The following is a 19,941-nucleotide window of genomic DNA, read 5'->3' as shown; positions in this document are numbered from 1 at the left end:
TGGCAGCTGTCATGGACTCTCTTGCATGTGAGCCCACAAAAGGTGCTGACCACTGCAGCACCCCCGTGGACAGGGCCCACATTGCCCCCACCTGCTCTGCTGCTCTGCTGGTGGCACCCTGGCAAAGCCAAGGCTATGACAGTAACTCCTGTTTGCTGCATTTCTGCACCATGCCAAATACAAGATTAGCCAAGAGCAGCTTTAATTGCTCCTTACAAGATGTAGCACACACAGTCAAGCCGGGAGTAAACCACCTATGTTGAAACTTGGCTCCCCTCAATTGCTGCAATCCCCAGTGTCTCTGGGATACCAGTGCCCTGGGAAACCACAGAATCACAGAATGTTTTGGTTGGAAAAGTCCTTCAGATGATAGAGTGGGACCATTAACCTCTTTCAAGACACTGAAGCCGATTCTTTGTATTTCCCCCCCTCCTAAAATTGGTCCCAAACAATCTCACAACAGTCATTAGCCTCTTACTCAAGCTGTCTATCTCTGCAAGGTTGTTTCCAAGGACTTGTTTTCTCCTGCAACCTAATTAACCATAGGAAGGTCTGGACCTAGGAGCCAGCTATGCTGCAGAGATGATGCTGGTCTGGGGAAGGTGCTAGACGTGAGGGGCAGAGCACTATAAAGTACAGTATTGCACAATATAATAAATATCATTAATTAATCACTATTTTGGACTCCAGCAGGAGCCCCTGCCAAGTGCCTCACTCCCACTCATTCCCAACACAGCACTTAAAAGCACTGCCTCCTGGGCTGCGCTCCTGCATCTCTGAACGGGGCTAGGAAGTGCCTCAGCAGCTCCCTGCCCAGCGGCTCACGGCAGGGGCTGCAGTGCCGGAGCAGAGCTCTGAGAGGCACAACCCATGGCGTGCTTCAGCGAGGCCCTTGGCTTTCAGTGAAGATGGGGACCGGGGGGCGTCGCAGCGTCAGGCTCAGGCAGGCTGTCCCAGAGTGACAGGGGAAAGTCACAGTGTGTCAGAAGGTGGCTGAGCTGTATTTCCTTTGGCACAGTGTCTAACCTGTCCTGTACCTTCCACCCCAATTCCGTGTGAATGGCAGGCAGTAACAATGCCTCCAAAGCACCTGGCTCAGGAGTGATTCAGATGCAGCTATGGGAGAGTCCCACAACTTGAAACAGCTTGGGAGAACTTAGAAAAGAGCATGTCAAAGGCATAATGGCTGAAGGGATTAATCCACCATGCCTCCTGACAGCTTCACACAGTACCAGGCAACCCTGCTAACCTGGCTATCAACATGAGCCATCCCTGACCCAGAAGAGGCTGCAATCTGCTGGCAGCTGCTGTGGGGAGATGCCAAAGGCCAGGCTGGACTTGGGGCAGGCTGCAATCAGTGGCATGCTTCCTACTGCAGCCTGTGCTGGGCAACAACTGCAGCCTCCAGTAACCTGAACTGACCACTATGGAACCCCAGCAGGTTCCTGCCTCCATGCACTGCTTCTTAGCAACTATATAAACCATGTTTATCTTAATTACCTAATGCTTATCAGTGGCATAGCAAATAATAGACCTGAAATTGGCCACCACCTTTCACTAGCAGATTGAATTTTCCTGTGGGCTTTGTCTGCTTGCTGCCTGCCAGATGCTAACCTCAGGCTGAAGATTTGCAGAGTGGGGCGTGGGTGGGTGTGTGTGTGTCAAAAAATCTGAGCTGAAATTGTGTAACTCTCTTGAAGAGGATGAGGGGGAAGTGCTTCTTCCTCAGCCTTAACAAATCTCCAGCCACCAAAGCTGCTCATCCTTGTTTCTTAACAGAAACCCTGGTGCAAGGCTGAGAAGCTACCAGAAAACAGCCCTGGAGATGAGAGAAGGCTTTGGGGCAGGGGGTGAGGGAGCTGAATGCCTGGGAGGGCTGTGGGAAAGGGCTCCGGGGAATCAGGTCTTTTGTTATTCCTAAGTTAGGGACTGCATTTCCATTCCCTGTTTCTGGACATCACTGATGTTGAGCCTGCAGAGAGAAAGGCTGCAGCCTTGGAATAAGCCCTGGCAGTGCAGAGCATGGTGCCCAAGCCCTGTCCCCCCACAGCAGTGCCTGTGCTGCCCCTTGCTCCTGTGCAAACACACCTCTGACACCCTGGGATCCAGCTGGCGCCGTGTTCTGTGCCAAGAAATGCCAGGGAGTGAGCCGGCAGCGTGCCTTTTGTGGCATCCATGGGGACCTGGCTGCAGCCTGCCCTCCCCGGACAGCCCCCACAGCCCATTCTTGCCTTCCTGCTGTGCCTGCTGCCCGGGGCAGGCTGGGTGCAGGCGCTGGGTCTGCCGGCACAGGAATGAGATTTGCATCAGGGCAGAGCACCCTCAGAACGCCTCTGCTGCGGGACCACCCTCAGGGCTGCACTCGCTCCAGGGGCTGCCAGGAAGCAAACCCAGACCCACTAAGCTGTCAGATTTTTTCCCCCCTCTTTTTGAGAAGAAGTTTCAAGGCAGTGTTTTTAATTTTATCTCCTAGTTGCATGACTTACCACTTGTAGAGCTCTTCCCACACTAACCCCCTGGCTCCACTGCGTTGCCACCTGCCTGGGCAGATGTGCTGAGCTTCAAGAGCACAATCCTCACCCAGAACAAAAATGAGGACATGGCAGGTTTGCACTGGTAAGGATCTGAGACCTTTTTCCCATGAGCATGAGGTGATGGGGTTAAAAAAATTACTGTTGTGGAGCAGAGAGTTGATAGCATGCCTGGCTTCAGTGGGAATAAGGCTGCTCCAGAGGGAGTTCTGCATGAAAGCAAAACTTGGCTGTCCCCATCCTTACCCAAACTCCAGGCACCCACTCTCTCACATCCTAGAGATGGGAGAACCCATCCCAAAGACAGGAGATTCCATCCCAAAGATGCTGCTATCTAAGACTTCCTGGAAAAATTCAGCTCATCCACACCCAGAAGTGGCAGGGCTCAGAGCAGTGGTCAGGGCACCCTTCCCCTCCTGATGGCTATGGAGCCCTGCTCCCAGCTCTGCTGTGGGCAACCCTCAGCCCACATGCACAGCTGCCCAGCTACCCCCCAAAATGCAGGGGTTTGGACATCCTGGGACTGGGCTGGCCCCAGAAGCACAGCCAGTGGTTGTGGTTCAGCAGCTGCTACCCAAGTGACACAGGCACCTTTCTAGGTAGGTGCAGGATTTTCTGACAATAGGGGATGCAGGACATCCATGGGACAGAGCTCAGGCACAAAAACAAATCTCCTTTTCAGTTATCCTGAAACTTCTGTCAGATGGTATCAGGCATCACTAAAAAGCAATAATCTACATGATTAAGTAGTTTAAAAGAAACTCCTTTCACTCTGACACACAGTACATTCAGAAAAGCTGCATTTCTTTCCCATTATCTCCAATAGAACAGCAGTAGCAAAGAAACACCTTTCCCCAAGCTGACACCCAAGGCAGACAGAGGGGTGAGGGAAAGCCCCTGCCTCCACTGGAGCGGCCAGGCACCCTGCAGTGAGCCCTGCCAAATGCACATCTACCACAGGCTGTTGGATGGAGCATTAAAAACTCACCAGTGGAGCTGCTCATGGCTCTTGTCCCTGTTTTGACCTGAGGTGCCTGTGATGCCAGCAGCTTCCAAGGCTCTGCCACTTTCTTCTGAGTGTGGAGAAGGAAGACAGGCTGCCCTTTTTATCAGTAGCTGGCTCTGAGGTCAGCAGATCACTGCCAAGGGGTGGTGTTTAAGAGAAAGGAAGTTCCCATGGAAAAAAAAAAAAAGACTACAACTCCCTCTGCACATAGTCAGAGCCTGACAACCAGTGAAACTTAAATCCCGACTCACAGGGAAGGTAGATTTGCATCATCAGATGACAAGTAGACAGACCCTTCACTGATAAACAGTAAAATCATGAGCTAGGTGAGTAACCAGAGTGTACCATACCCTACTGTCCAGTTTACAGGGACCGTAACTCCAGGCAGCCCACAAACACATAACCTTTAGGAGGCAGAGCTCCCTATTAGGAGTGCTCTAATTTTCTTTGAAGTTAAGGAGGGTTTTGTCACCATGTTGGGACAGAAGCACTTGAAGCTGTAGGCTAAAATCCAGCATCTATATGTGTGGGTTGGAAAGTCCAAGGATCCTGGCCACAGCCCCCTCCCTGTGGGGTCAGGCAGATGGCAGGAGACATCACCCAGTGGGAACACTGACTGAGAATGAGGTGAAACAGGCCATGCCTAGCAGCAGCAAGAAACATGGTGGGTCAGGAGCTGTTTGCCAGATGATCTTTGCTGAAGAACTGTACTAAAGGTCTCTGCTCAGGAGGTGGCTGGAACCCATGTGTCCCACTGTCACCCTGGTCTTCAGGGTGCCCAAAGATGGAGAGATGAGTCTAACCCACAGAGACTGAGGGCTGCTGGGACACAGGACAACAGTGACATGGGCACAGTGGCAAGAATGAGATAAAAACATGTACTCAAATACCCCAAATGAGAGGCATGGAAGTGGTCTCAGCCCCTCCTATTCCTCCCTTCATGGCAGCAGCCCAGGGGCCAGCAAGGCAGGGTTCAGCCTGCAAGCTCAATGCACAGCTGAACACAGGATGTTCCTGAACAAGATCTCTGGGTAGAAGCCTTCAAAGGCACCGACTTCCCTCCATCAATTCAGGTCAGCAGGTATTTACTTTAGGAGGACTGTCTCATCTGATGCTGAAACTGGAGTGAGTGAGGTAGTGAATGAGCAGATCCCACCCTGTGAGCATGTCCCTGCTCGCTGGCAGGCGCACACCAGCTGTCCTTACTTGACAGCGTGAGCAGCGCAGGGCACCGAGGGTTCAGGACACATCTATCATCTTGCAGGACATCTGCATGAACATCTGAACCACCAGTGACAGAGCATCACTCACCATTCAGCACCAGACAATGTGCTGGCAATGACATACTTCACTACTGGGAAAAAGCCAGGAAAACCCCAGGTCACCTTTCAGCGTTGCTGTCACCCTGCATTGATTTCCTCCTGGATGGTGAAAGACATTTTTGGAAGAAACAGCATGGGATGAAGTGAAGTGTACCTGGAGTGTCAGCACATCATTGCAGCACATCTGAATCTTTGTGCTGTGTGTTGAGAGAATGGCTCAGCTTGAAAGGGACCTCAGACATCATCTCCTCCAACCTCCCCACCACCAGCAAGGACACCTCCCATATAGACTCAGCTGCTCAAGGCCTCGTCCCGCCTGGCCTTCAACACCCCCAGGGAGGAGGCAGCCATGACCTTCCTGGGAAGCCTGTTCCAGAGTCTCATCCCCCATGTACTGAAGAATTTCTTCCTAAGCTCCAGTCTAACCCTGCTCTCCGTCAGCTTCAAACCATTCCCACTTGTCCTGTCTCTAGACACCCTCAGGAAAAGTCCCTCTGCAGCCTTCCTGAAGGATCCCTTCAGGTACTGGAAAGCAGCTCTACAGTCTCCCTGGACTCCTCTCCAGACTGAACACCCCCAGCTCCCTCAGCCTATCCTGATAGCAGAGGTGCTCCAGCCCTTGGATCTTCTTTGTGGCCTCCTCTGGCCTCACTCCAGCAGCTCTGTGTCCTTCTTATGCTGGGGACACCAGAACTGGAGGCAGGCAGTGTGGTCTCAGCAGAGTCAAGGGGCAGAATCGCCTCTTGCCCTGCTGGCCACACTCTTCTGGATGCAGCCCAGGATACAAACTGTTGGCTCATGGTAAGCTTCTCATCAATCAACACCAAGTTTCCTTCTTCAGAGCTGCCACTTAATTGCAGCAAGAGAGAATCCACTTCACCTGAACTCACTGGCACTCTCAATGTGTCTTATACATAAAAATAAGTCTCTGCTTGGTTGGAGGCAGCATGGTGCTGACACAAGACACCTACACCAAAAACTACAGAATTTTGCAAACAGGAACAGGCTGATGTTGGTAACACTTTGCTCCCGAGGAAACGTTCTTAGGTGTGTGCTGGAGGGTCAGTGGTGGTGTCAGGACATGTATTCACCAGGGACAGTCACACTTCCAGTCCTATAGGGTTTTGCAAAGGCTGATTTCAACAGCATGTATGACCTGACCCTCACTTTGAACCTCAGAGTTCAAGGAAAGATTGCAGAAGTTAAGTGGGTGTGAGTTCTGCCCTGTCATGAACCTACTTTATCTTGGAAGATGGATGACTTTTCACTGTCTACAGCAATTTTGGGTTTGTGATGGCTTTCAGTTCTTTACTTTGGGCAGCTGCTGGTCTTGCCTGCTTCTATTATCTTTCTGCATGCACTGGTAGGATCTCAACTCAAAGATATTAAGTTGGCATATGGTACAATGCTCCTCCATGAGCTTCCTCCCCTGGCTCATACAAGCTTGCCCTGCCAGGAAAGGCTGCTGAACTGTAACACCCTCTGAGGCAGCTCTTGCAGGATCTGAGAAAGATTTCTCCAGTTAAAGTGCAGGAATAGTTTCAGCTTGTTTTGTGTTCTCACCAGGTGAGCTCTGTCCCTCCTACAGGCAAAGCTCCTTTTGTCTTTGTTGGTCAGAGTGGCTGGTTGTGGTTCAGCAGTGTGGCTTTTCTGTTTCCTCCTTGGAGAAGCTATGAAAACTATCATCCCTTTGGTGGATTTTTCCCCCCAAACAGTTCCAGTACTTAGACATTTCATCTCACAGAATCATCGTCTTCTAATGAATAGAACAGAAGCAGAAGAGAAAACCTTCACCTGGTTACCAATAACCTCAGAGACTCACTTCCCAGCTTGCAAAATCAGACACCAGAGGCTATCAGCCTTATCTGCACCTACCTGCTGCAAGCTAAGTCACCCTGTTAGCTGGTATCAAAAGGTAACAAAAGGCAAACAAATAAAATCAGAATTCTCCAAAAGCTGCTCCCCTATTTACAAGCTTGCCCTTTGTCTCAGGTTTTGTTTATTTTGCATATCAAAAATGACAAGAACAGGTCACACTTCCAGAGCATGTCACCGGTATCAATGCCAAGTAGGAAGGCCATGGAGTATAACCCAGTCCTTGGCTCAACATTTTTATTCCCTCACAACCCTGTGTCTGGTTATGGAGTTTTGCCTTTTCCATCAGCAAGGTACTGACCTACATCTGTTACAACCACCTAAGTCTTCAAAAATTGCTTCTGTTTAGTCTTTTTATTTTCTACATCCAGAGTAACATTCAAGACACAGATCCAAAGCACCACAGGTTATAAGCCTATGTTGGGTCCTGAGGGGCACCAGAGTGAGAAGGTGTCTTCCACTGACCACAGCAGGATGGTTCCCATGTGTACTGTCTAACCCATGTTGAGTCCTTCCTGAATCACACCCTAGAGAACAGTCATGAGAAGTCTTGGGGAGATAAAAAGAAAAAAAAAACCTGCAGAGATGGAGCACAGCCAAGGGTTAGACTGGAGCTTAGGAAGAAGTTCTTCAGTACAAGGGTGGTGAGACTGGAAAAGGCTGCCCAGGGATGCTGTGGATGCCTCCTCCCTGGGGGTGCTGAAGGCCAGGCTGGATGAGTCCTTGAGCAGCTGAGTCTAGTTGAGAGGTGTCCCTGCCCATGGAGGGGAGGTTGGAGGAGATGATCTCTGAGGTCCCTTCCAACCTGAGCAAACAAGGTAGTTTGATTGACATACTATCTGGTCCATCTCTTTAGAGCTAGACCTTCTTCAGGCTGCTACACTGGTCTTCCACTCACTATTTCATTAAGCTTGCAACTCACCCATCAGGAATTTCCTATTAGCAAGACCCATCTCATAATGTTCCTGGCAGGCTGGTGCTGCTGCTCCTCTGAAAGGGGCGTTGATCTGAGCACTTCTCACTCAGGCACACCAGCCATGGGCCATGACAGTGCCCTGTCAGCTATGGCTCGAGGGCATCCCATGCTCCCAGCAGGCAGATTCTCTTCTAGCCTCACATGAGCTAACTTGTGGCAAGCAATTGAATGTCAAGGGTTGATGCAAGATGGCCAAGCCCAGGTCTTAATTGATTCTAAGTCATCTGGCCCCAGCTACCTGGTAAGAGGTTTCCCACAGGCAAATACCAGAGGAGTGATTGGTGCCAACAACATTATTACGGAAATTCCACTGTTTCCTTTTCCATGAACTTCTAAAGAGGAGTTTTGGACCTAAAGTTAAGGACAGAAGTGACTAGCCTGGGGCATTTGCCTCTGGAAGGAATGAAAACCCTATCACTGCCAAACCCAGCACCACCAGGGAGTCTGCTCTGGAGAAGGCAAAGACAGATGACCTTTAGAGGTCCCTTTTAACCCAGACCATTCTATGATTTTATGATAAAACAAAGACCAATGAACACCAAATGTAGGCTCACAGCTGCTCAGGCAAAATGCTCTTGGGTACCACTTTCCCTGCCCTGAAGGAGAAGCCCTGTGGTCATCATGAGGAAGAGAGGTTTCAGGCCAGGCCATCTTGTAGAGATACAGAGCTGCTTTAACAGCAAGCCAAGACCTTACAAATCTTTTCTGTTGATTTTTTCAAGATCTCTTTTCCCATTCCCTGGATGAGATGCAAGCAGCAGCATTGCAAGGTCAGTCCAGATACAGAGAGCAACCACATGTGAAGGCTGAACCTGGGACTTCAGCACTGCAACTGCTTGGCCCTCAACTCTGGTCCAGCTGTGCCACTGCAAACACCAGAAGAAACCTGCTCCAGTGCTGAAACCATTATGAACTAACATGACTCAGGATAAGACACTTCTGCTTCTCTGCAAAACACTTCTTTCCAGAGGTTTGTGCAACAAACCTCAAATAAAGATCTCTCTCATGTCACTTCTTCCAGAAAGCAGCTGGTTTTTTAGTTTTGTTTTTTTTTGGGGGGGGGCAGGGTTTTTTTTTTGTTTGTTTGTTTGTTTGTTTTGGGGGGGTTGGTTTGTTTGTTTGTTTTTTTCCAGTAAAATTGCTCTCTTTTGAAGCCAAGGAACCTGCCAGTCTCAAGGTGTCCAGTGGGCAGGAGCTCCTCATCTGTGTGACACGCTGGATGAGGATGGAGTTCCTCTGGCTTTCAAGCTTGGTAGTTTCCCTTGCAGCCCCCATCTTGTGACTTGTGTGTGTGGCACTTGTGTGACTTGTGGCACACAGTCAACAACTATTCCAACTCATATCCTCCATGCACCTTACAGTCTTCTCAACCCATTAAAACTGCAACCCTCTCTTTCCCACACTGAATGGTTCTAGCCTGCTAATTTGCTCCTCACACCTTTGTCCCACCTCATCCAGAGACCTCGGAGGTGCAGGAGGACCCCTCCAGCAGTGTATGCTTGGAAAGGGTCCAAACCAGAGTGGGTGCAGTTAGTCCATGCCTGTATCCACCCTGTTGCCACTCACCCATCAAGTAGCTTCGAGTGTGCATGTATGACCACACTGACTGATTGCAGTGTGGACACACATCCACAGCCTACACCTAGAGCAAACAATTTGAAAAGCTACAAGGAAAAATCAAGCTAAAGAGGGCTGCAACAAATAAAGGGTAAGGGCAGGGAAATCAATAGGGCAAATATTGAGTTAGGGATAAAATAGTTTATCCATTTATGAAAAACAGTCTCAGAGAACAAGGCAAATGCTGACAGAAACCCCTCCCACCTATACGATATGTGTTTGGTTGCACATGTCAGAATGAGAAAACAGAAACTTGCATGCCAGTGTCTTCAAGCAGCATTTCTTTCTGCTGGGGTGGTGTCACAGCTTCTCCCACCTGCCTGTGTGGGTGTGCTATACACATAGAGATGTACACAGTCTCCAGACTACAGGCCAGAGGGTGGCATGCCACATCCCCAGCAGCCTGACTGAAATTGCTGTGTAGCAGGGAGAGCCTTCCTAGACCAGGAGGGTTTGCAGGAAGAAGCTGGTCCCATGCAGTGCTGTATGGGAGCAGACCCAAAACATGATGGGTGCAAAGGCTTTGGCCCACCCCTGGACATGTGCCTGCTCTCTGTGGTGGACTCCTTGGTATGGTGGCACGGACTGGGGGCAGGGATGTCTGCCTGTCTGTCTGAAAAACAACTAAGCCAGAACACTCCTGCTCACTCCTCTTTGTGGCACGCAGACCATTGTCCCACATAGCATCATGAGGATGCTCTCTCCTTGGTGGGCTGCTGGAGTGCTCCATGCCCAACAGGGTCTTTTAAGAAGCTGTTAACTCAGGAGTGTCCTGAAGAGGAACAGTCAGTCAAAATACCTCCTCTCTGGATGAGGAAACAGCTGCTTGGCAGTGGGAGATGCGGAATTTCTAATGCCTTATCTTCCCTGGCACACTGCTCAGCCATGCCCTAACTTTCTGAAAGCAATTAGGTGCGAAGCCCTGGCTGGCAGTCAGATGTGCACACATGCAGCAGGTCACGGTGCCAAGCAGAGTTGTTTGACTCTTATCTCTCCAAAAGCAGAGAGGCTCCATCTGTGTCAGGGAAGGAGGTAAGTTGCTCGTGCAGCCAAGCCCCAGCCCTGACTCCCACATCTGGCATGAAACTGCAGCTCATCATGAACTCTGAGCCAAGCAAGGCTGGAGGGTTCAAAACCTACGTGCCTCTTCCAAAAAGCAGTGGTACCATCAGCCACCTCCCACTCACTACCACTCCTCTCCAACCCTTCCCTCCCTCACTTATTGCCATGGCTTTGTCCCTGTGGGGTGCAGTGGAGCCTCTGTGGCAGGCAGGATTCATACACGACTGGGCAGGCTGTGCATCATCTTCCCCCAGCAAAATGGGAGGAGGCCCCACCCAGGCGCTCCCCAGACACTCTTCCAGCACTTAAGGACACACAGTAGCCCAGGGAGCTGCTTAGGAAGCCTTGGCAATTAGCACAGCCACTCAAGGCCACTCCTCCTCAAACCTCGAAGAAAATAAAATCATACAATCATAGAATTATTTTGGTTGGAGGAGATCTTTAAGATCATCAGGTCCAACCATTAACCCAGCCCTGCCAGGTCATGACTAAGCCTTGTCCCTCAGCAACACATCTCACAGCTATTAAATCCCTCCAGGGCTGGTGACTCCATCACCTCTCTAGGCAGCCTGTTCCATGGCTTGACAAGCCTTTTAATTTTTCCTAATGCCCAACCTAAAGCTCCTCTGGCATGACTTGAGGCAGTTTCCTCTTTCCTATCATTTTTTATTTGGAAGAAGAGACCAGCTCCCACCTTGCTACAACTGCCTTTCAGATAGTTGTAAGACAGCAATAAGGTCCCTTCACTTTTTTTCCAGGTTGAACAACCTCAGATGCTCAAAAGTCTTGTTCTCTAGATCCCTCACCAGCCTTGTTGCCGTTCACTGCCAGGTCAGCACTAAACCATGGCCCTCAGAACTACATCTATATTGCTTTTAAATCCCTTCAGGGGTGGTGACCCCACCACTTTCCTCCACAGCCTGTTCCAGGGCTCAACAACCCTTTCAGTGAAGATTTTTGCTTTGTGTCCAATCTAAACCTCCCCTGGCACAACTTGAGGCCATTTCCTCTTGTCCTGTTGCTCATTAGTTGAGAGAAGAGACCAACCCCAACCTTGCTACAATCTCCTTTCAGGTAGTCGTAAAGAGTGAGATGTCCTCTGAGCCTCCTTTTCTCCAAGCTGAACAAACCCACTTCCCTCAAAAGGGCAGCTGTTCATCATAAGACTTGATCTTTAGACCCCTTACCACCTTCACTGCCCTTCAGACATGGTCCAGCACCTCAGTGTCTTCCTGTAGTGATGGAGCCCAAACCTGAACCCAGTGTTTGAAGTGCGGCCTCACCAGTGCTGAGTAAAAAGGCACAACCACTTCATATTTTTCCTGTGACATCCAAAGTCACAGAGAGCTCCACTCTTCTGGAGTGTTGAGTTACCAAGATTTCCTTCTTGAAGAACACATCATTCTATGTAATACTTCTGTGAAATTAAGAGCTTTTCTGACCCCCTTGGAGTGTGATCAGCATTTAAGTTCGCTGAAGGATCAACACAAAGCACTGAATCATATGTTGTGGAAATCTGAAGCATACCAAACTCAGCAGAGCAATCCACTGGTCTTATTTATCTGCTCCTACTTATCACCTGGGCAAACAGTCTCCTTCAACTTGTTTTGATACATGCCCTGACAGACATACTGTACAAACCTTCCAAGTTTCAGCGGCTCCTGGTCAGTGACAACAGAGACATTTCTCAGGTTTTTAGTTCCTTATCTAATCAGTCAAACTATGGTTTAAGGGTCAAGTGCAACCGTCATTTAATTTGCCTTTGTTCCTTGTGAAGGTATAAAAGGCATTATTTACCTTAGAATACAATACTATGGGTCCTTGTTTATACAACAGATTTTTCATCTGCTTCCCACCATTAATTCACCAATACTGACTTCAGTCTTCATGAGCAACCTTGTGAGCCTTGCTGCTGAGCAGGTACGTGCTTCTGCTGCTTAAAGTACAGCATAGCACAGCCCTGCTTGAGGAAAATCTGATCAACAAGATGCTGGAAAATGAGGGTTGTGTTTGCCTGTGAGGGGAAGGTACAGGGAAGACTCATTGCAGCCAGCTCCTGGGAGGTGTGTGAACAAAAGTGCTATTGCACTGGAATTCCAGCAGAATTGTGTACCCAAGGCTCTTCTCTAGAAATACCTCAATTGAGGTGTGCAAAAACTCCATGCAAGCACGTAATTCACTTCCTGCATAAGGGTAATTCACCTTCTGCCCTGGTAAACAAAGGTCTTACTGTTGGCCACGATGGTTAGCCACCTTACAAGGTCAACCACACTTCAGCTGCTCCCTCTTCAAACCCCACTCACCCATCAATCTCACATGGCTTTCCTGTGAGTGCGCACGGCCTAAAACATCTAGAAATGCTGCATTTCAGACACTGAGCTTTGGACAGTGTTTTCATTTGGAAATTGCCTGCACCTCTGGTTAAGATCACCTCTAGCCACACACAAACCCCTTACCAGAGAGCACACGAATTGCCACACAGCAATTGCACCCTTCCCTGCAGCCCTGGCCCTGTTGGCAACCAACACGGGCAAACGTGGGCCAAACCCTGTGTGCAGAAATGAGAAGGATTCTGACACAGAATGCACCCTGCTGGGGACATTCCCATCCCACAGCAAATGGAGGAAAAATACATTTCTGTTCCCACCTTCCAGTATATACAGCAGTGGTTTTACAGCCCTAGCTCTCACAGTCTTTGGCCTTCAGAGTGAGAATCACCAAGACAAATGCTGCCCACACTTCTGGCACACCTCTCCTAGACCTTGACCTCCAGCAATTACTGCAATAAAGAAAGCTCAGTTTGGAGATAGCCCATGTTAAAAAACACTTTTTCAAAAGCTTTGGTAGGAGGAGGGGAGGGGAGAGAGTCTGGTCCTTCCCCTGGTGTTCATATGAAGGCGATGGCCACATCTCACAGGTAGCTGAGAGTTAACAGCAAGGACAAGAAAGCAGGCTTGCAGCCTTCATCATTTTCCCCATCATGCTCGACGGCCTCAAGAGACTTGATGTGCTTATAAATGCACACCTCCTGGCTGCCATCTCCACAGACCTATGCTGAGTCCCTGTGTCAATCCCCAGCTTCCCAGCTGGCCAGGCATGTCCCATGCTTGCTATCACTGATGTTAACTCAAGAGCTCCCCAGCTGCAAAGCCCATGTGGGTAGGCAGGAAAGGCCTCTTCCCCCCTACATGTGTAGCTTTGCGGGGAAGACATCAGAGCGCACCAAGGGGAGAGGCAAAGGCTTTGCCCCTCTTGGGGGACAGCTGCCAGATGTGATGATCTAGGAAGCATCCCTCCTAGTGAACCTAGGAAGCTTCACTAGGAAGCATTCCTCCAAGTGAAGTAGGACACTTGGAGCAAACAGCACTGAGCCTCTCCTGGGAACACTGACTTTTCATCTCTGATAGGAAGAAGGAAAAGGCACAAACCCAACTCCAGTGCATTTCCAGCCTCAAGTCTATTTTTGTGTCCTGCTGGACATGGTGCAGAGCTGCCAGTCACGATAAAAGCTGACAGGTTCTGATAGGAAGGCTCAGAGAAACAGGTCCTTAGGTTCTCTGCACATGCCACACTCCTTACTCACTCTCTGTGGTCACAAGACAGAGACAGCTCGGCAAGCCCATAGCAAACAGCTGACATCACCAGCATGATGCACACGCTTGCAGGCACCACGGCATCCTGACCAGGACTCAGACTCACCAATTTCCAAGCGAAACAGGAGGTGAGGGCAAAGAAGTCAACACCTTAGAAATGGTCATTTCTGACACACCCACCCTGTCGACATCTGATGTTTGATTACCTCACATGAACAGCAATCAGCATCATCCAGAGGTATAAAATCTCAAGTGCTTTGAGAAATTCCGTTTTACCAGACATTAAAGCCAACAGCAGCTTAAGTGGGGAGGGGAGAACATGTTGAACAAGGACACTCCTAGTGTCAGCAGCTGACTCTTCACATGCAGCTACTGTACTGTCCCAAAGTCATAGTTTGACCTACGGCCAGCAGGAACAGTGATCAAAACCACAGCCTGGTTAAGAGTTTAAAGGAAAGAGCAGCAACCTTACAGTGAGGAACATGTCAGGAAAGGGTAAGTGGAAGCTGCAGGTGTCAGATACCAATGGCAAGATAAAAGGTGCATGGGACTGACAGGGAAAGGTGAAGGAATTAGGGAAGGGTGAGGGAATTAGGGAAGGGTGAGGGAATTAGGGAAAGGCTCCACAGACTTACAGACAAAAGTAGACAGCATCTCAAGATGCAGAGAGGAAAGTCAGGAGAAGCAGAGCAGAAATATTCGCTGCCTTCAGTGTCTACCTCTGACTGCTTTTCTATTTTGGGACAGGTCCCACTATGGAAAAGTCCTGATACACAGGCACCTTTCACAGCCACCATGTTTGCTTTCAGCCTTCCCCAAATTGGGATAGCTCCGCAGTCTCAGGGTGTGAAGAGAAGGAGCAAGCTGATAAGTCCCTGGCCCTGATTTCCACCACACTGACTCAGAGCAGACCAGCTCTGAGGCTGTCACTGCCACCACACCACCAATGTTCTGCCAGGCAAGACGTGTGACTTCAGGAGATGTAAGCTCAGCAGGCGAGCAGGAGTTAGCAGGCCCATGGCTGGCACATTCCGAGTTGGCTGAGGACTGGGAATGTGGTCAGGATGCAGGCTGATGAGGGGGGTGCAGTGCTGTGCCTCCTCCAGCAGCCATCATGCCTCCTTCTTCTCCTCTGGCAGCTGTGCTGGCCGGGGTGAAGCTGTGTGCAGTAGCATGAGGCCACAGAGCGTCACGGTGAGGCCAACCCACCACAGAGGTGTCCACGTCTCCCCAAAGAGAAACTTGCCCAGGATGGCCTGAAGGAAAAGACAAGAGACAAAGCGTTGTCTGGTCTGTACTGCCAGAACCATGAGGTCTTCTGCTGGGAGAGCTGGCCCTAGAGAAAACATGCCTGAGGAAATTCCTGCTGGGACCACCAACACGATGGCTGTTTTAGGTGATGCCAGAGATCATAGAATTGATTTGGTTGGAAGAGACCTTCAAGGTCATTAAGTCCAGCCATTAACCCAGCACTGTCAAGTCCATCATTAAACCAGGGCCCTCAGCACCACATCTACATGTCTTTTAAATTCCTCCAGAGACGGTGACTCCACCACTCGCCTGGGCAGCCTGTTCCAGGGCTTGACAACCCTTTTGGTGCAGAACTTCTTCCTAATGTCCAGCCTAAACCTCCCCTGGCACAACTTGAGGCAGTTTCCTCTTGCCCTACCATTTTTCACTAGGGAGAAGAGACCAGCCCTCACCTTGTTACAATCTCCTTTCAGGTAGTTGTAAGACAGCAATAAGGTCAGGTCCTCCATCCCCCTTTCCCCAGCTCCTTCAGCTGCTCTACACAAGACCTGTTCTCTAGATCCCTCATCAGCTTCATTGCCCTTCTTTGGACAAGCTGCAGCACCTCAATGTCCTTCTTGTAGTGAGGTGTCCAAAACTTAACACAACGCAAAGCACCAGGGGATGATCACTTTTCCAGCCCTGCTGGTCACACTATTTCAGATCTAAGCCAGGGTGACCTACTCTACCATCCAGCCTGGAACCACACACACTGCAGCACCAGAGCAGAATGCTGGCAGGTCTGTGTGTACTTTGCTGCCTTCCCATCACACCTCATGAGCCAAATCTCCATCTGACTGAGCAACCCCACTCAATAAAAGGGCCTCACTAACTTGATTTTTGGACAGCACCACAGACTACTCATTTCATGTCTGCATGCAAGTCTCCCTTTGTGCCCAGCTATGCTAGGAGATGAGCTACGACCAGCTACATCTGGTGTGAGCATTCCTGCATCCCTCTGCTCCTCCCTCTAGGCTTCAGTGCCTGGGTTAGGGATCTCCTCACCGAGCAGATGAAGTTGGAGGCCGTGGTTGTCACAGAGGCAGCAGCTGAGGAGGAGGAGAGCCGCAGGGCTTTTGCAAAGACTGTCCACATCACTGCATTGCACGCCAACACCAAGCCGACACCGCCGACGCGAAGTAGCACAGGCAGCTGCAGCAAGGAAGGAAAAACACAGGGATTTTAACCAAACATTCATTTGTGGGCGCTTTGGAGCAAAATCTGGGCAACCTCATCTAGTGGAGGATATCTCTGTTGGCTGCAGGGGAACTGGACTAGATGACCTTTGGAGCTCCAAACCATTTTACAATTCTGTGTACATGCCAGTGCTGCCTGTGATTTGGGACCCACCTGTGCTGAATTCAGGCTGAGACCTCACCACTGGTCCTCATCACCTACCACAAGCTTGCCTGTCTTACTGCTGCAAAAAGAGCAGAGAAGGGTCCTCTGGGAGAGAAGTGAGAGCTGAGGGCCTTTGTACCTTATTTTGCACACTCATGGGAGAGCAGATTCACCAAGAGCTTTGTGCTCCAGCATCTATTGTCAACAAAACCACCTCTGAATCCCAGGTTCTCAAGAAAGATCTCCCTCCTTTGACAACCTCACAAGACACCAAACAGCCTTAGCCTGTAAAAAAGGGTACAATTTTGCCTATAAAGCCTTCACTCTTCAGTCTCCCCCTACACCCATAGTTTTAATTGCTGGGGTCATCTCCCTAGCTTCTAGGTGCTGTGCACTTGATGTGAAGACACCAAGGGAGAAGATCATAAGAAGTTCTCACATAAGAACTCTCACAAATGCTCAAGGCACACAGGAAGACAAATGAAAGCAAGACTTTGTCTAAGTCCATAGCCATCATACTTTTATAACCTGTCACCTTTCATTCCTTACTTTGGGGGTGTTGTGTATACCTACCCACACGTCTAATGGGTGGGCAGATCTGGGAGCAAAGAGATGAGAGGGGGAACCAATACTCTGTGTGCTTCACCTAAATTCAGTAGATTTCTGGATCAGAAAGAGCCTGCCAAGGTACACAGGAAAAAAAAAAAAAGTCTTTAGAAAAAGTGATCTTGTTATAGTCTTCAACCATCTACCTGAGGTGTAGAGAGGATGGAGCCCAAGCTCTTCTCTGAGGTGTGCTAGAATATAACAAGAGGCAGGAAGTAAAGTTTGGGATAAGTGAAATTTTGAGCTGACACAAGGGAAAACAAAGGTGATCAAAGACTGGAACAGAGGTCATGGGCTCTCCAACCTTAGAAGTATTCAAAACGTGATTGGAGAAGGTCATGAGGAACCTCTTGAAGAGCAGTGGTTGGACTGGAGACATCTGGAAATCCTACCTGACTCGAATGACTCTGTAAGGCTATGACTGGTGGAGCAAAGCTAGTTTCTACCATCACAGCAGCTATGCTCTCTTCAAAACTGACCCTGAACGCATAGGCTCTTCTCTTGACTCACTGCAGAGCCAGGGAAACCAGCTGCATTATACTCTGCAAGTGGCATTTGCCAGAAAACCTCTGGAAGGCCTTGCAGAGAAAGGTCAAGTCACTGTGTCTCATGGGCAGAGGAATGGTCACAGCAATGGCATGCAGGCAGAGATAGGCACATCTCAAGGTGATCCCTACAAGGAAGGAGGGAGGTATAAATTCCTCCCCCGCCAAGGGCTCAGCCAAGCCAGCCCAGTGAGTCAAGGATTACTGTTCTGATTGTTTTTCTTAAGAGCAGATTAATTTCAGTGTACATTTCAGATAATCCAGAATTGCTCCTGAAGTGGAAAAGGTAATTTTACATGAAGTTTGGCAGGGCAGAGGGGAAAGAGTTATAACATTTGTTCAAATGAAGTTTCCCTTCTTGTGCAGTCTGGGCCATCACAAGTCTTCTGGCCAGGAAATCCATGCTGCCATTGAGCATCCTGCTACCTACTTTGTAACCTCTTAGAAGCATCAATACCCTCAATGTCTGCTGCTGTCCACACTGCAGAAATGATGGCTGCTGCCATGCTTGTTTTCACACTTCTGTAGTTCTTCCTCAAACAAGTTAATTCCTTCAGTTTCTGTGTCATGTGGCTGCCCTGCAGACATGCCTCTGCAGCAGCTGTGCAGGGTATATTGGCAAACACTACGTTTTTGGGTTTCTAACCATAATAATAATCACAGGTCAACTTCACTTTGTCCTGATGTAAGGGTGTTTTCAGATCTAGTTTCTCTTGTGGGTTCTCCTTTGCATTTCAAGTCCCAGTGTACATTCACCATGTGGATAACAACTCCTGCTCTACACCTGACCAGTCTCCAGCAGATGTTTTTTTATAACCTGCACTTGCTGTCTACTCTGCATCTCCTCATTTGCACACAACCTTGTATATGTCTTCACCTCTGCCATGCATGCCTGAGTGAGAGTTCATTTCTGCAGGTCAGTACACTCTATTCTGGAGGTGAATGGCTAGCAGCCTCTTGGCCAGCAGCACAGCAAGGTCTGAGGAACCTCACTGAGACAAAGATCATCCCATGAGAGAACTTAACAGCTTAGCAGCTCAATGGAAATCAACTGCTCTACCTCTACATACTGTTCATGAGCAAACAAACAGCACAAGAGTGGGAGAAGGGGAGTGTTGTCCCAGACTAAATGTTTGATGCTCAAGTACACCAACACCCTTCTTTCAAAGCAAAACTGACATAATTCTGGCAAGACCTAACCCTAGAGTGCTGTGTCCAGCTCTGAAGCCCTCAGCACAGGACAGAGGAGGACACAAAAATGATCAAAAGGCTGGAACATCTCTGCTGTGAGGGCAGGCTGAGAGAGTCGAGGGTGTTCAGCCTGGAGAAGAGAAGGCTCCAGGGAGACCTTACTGTGGCTGTTCAGAACTGAAAGGGGGAGATGGAGGCAGTCCTTTTAAGCAAAGCCTGCTGTGCCAGGACAGTGATGGTTTTAAAGCGAGAGGGGAGATCTAGCCTAGACAGAAGGCAGACATCTATTTTTGGCAACGAGGGTGGTGAGACACAGTCCCAGGTTTCCCGGAGAGGTGGTAGAAGCCCCATCCCTGGAAACAGTCTAGGTGAGGTCGGATAGGGCTCTGAGCAGCCTGATCCCACTGAATATCCCTGCTGACTGCAGGAGGGGTGGACCAGATGACTTGTGAAGGTCCCTTGCAACCCAAGCCATTCCGATTCTATGAAAGCACTACAGATGGGCTCTCAGAGTTGGCTTTGGTTTCAGGCATCTCCATAGCACACCTGTTCTCTTTTTCACACCAGATCTACCTCAGCTTTGCTCCCTATTTACATTATCACCGCACATTAGTCAACTCCGCACAGCTAGGAGGCCAGGCTCCCTCCGGGTGAGTCACCGCTCTGCAAATCCCCGTAATTCCCTCTGAAGACAAGCGCCGGGAAACCCCCGGGACACCAAAGGGCAGAACCAGCGCGTTAGTTCCCTCCTCAGAGGCGAAGCCGCGCCCGGGAAACCCACAGGCAGCGCACAAACACTCGCCTTAAACGCACGGCTTCCCCGCACCGATTTAACTTCTTCCTCACCCAGCCATCGGCCGCCGCTCCACCTAGCGCCAGCTTCGCCGCGGCGGCAGCCGCCGCTCCCAGCAGCCCCGAGACCGCCGCCGCCGCCGCTCCACCGCCCGCCAGCATGGCGGCCCCCGGCGGCCCTCCGAGCCCGCCAC

General features: G+C 49.8%; 1 protein-coding gene across 1 annotated transcript; it reads right to left on the bottom strand.

The window, feature by feature from the left end:
* Positions 1-14,265: 14,265 nt before the first annotated feature.
* On the bottom strand, positions 14,266-19,909 carry TMEM42 (transmembrane protein 42). Its single transcript, XM_054385118.1, has 3 exons — positions 19,802-19,909; positions 16,278-16,424; positions 14,266-15,238 (listed from the first exon to the last, which is right to left on the bottom strand). Exons 1-3 carry the CDS (start codon positions 19,907-19,909, stop codon positions 15,095-15,097), a joined length of 399 nt encoding a protein of 132 aa, XP_054241093.1. The 3' UTR covers positions 14,266-15,094.
* Positions 19,910-19,941: the final 32 nt, after the last annotated feature.

This window comes from Indicator indicator, chromosome 11, assembly GCF_027791375.1.
Source record: "Indicator indicator isolate 239-I01 chromosome 11, UM_Iind_1.1, whole genome shotgun sequence".
In the NCBI taxonomy this organism is placed as follows: domain Eukaryota; kingdom Metazoa; phylum Chordata; class Aves; order Piciformes; family Indicatoridae; genus Indicator; species Indicator indicator.
Note: the sequence above shows the minus strand (reverse complement) of the source record. Positions and strands in the feature narration are given on the sequence as shown.

Coding starts and splice junctions, on each gene's coding strand:
- TMEM42 (XM_054385118.1), bottom strand. CDS start 19,909: ATGCTGGCGGGCGGTGGAGCGGCGGCGGCGGCGGTCTCGGGGCTGCTG. Junction 16,425..19,801: donor GAGCGGCGGCCGATGGCTGG/GTGAGGAAGAAG, acceptor TCCTTGCTGCAG/CTGCCTGTGCTACTTCGCGT. Junction 15,239..16,277: donor CCTCCAACTTCATCTGCTCG/GTGAGGAGATCC, acceptor CTTTTCCTTCAG/GCCATCCTGGGCAAGTTTCT.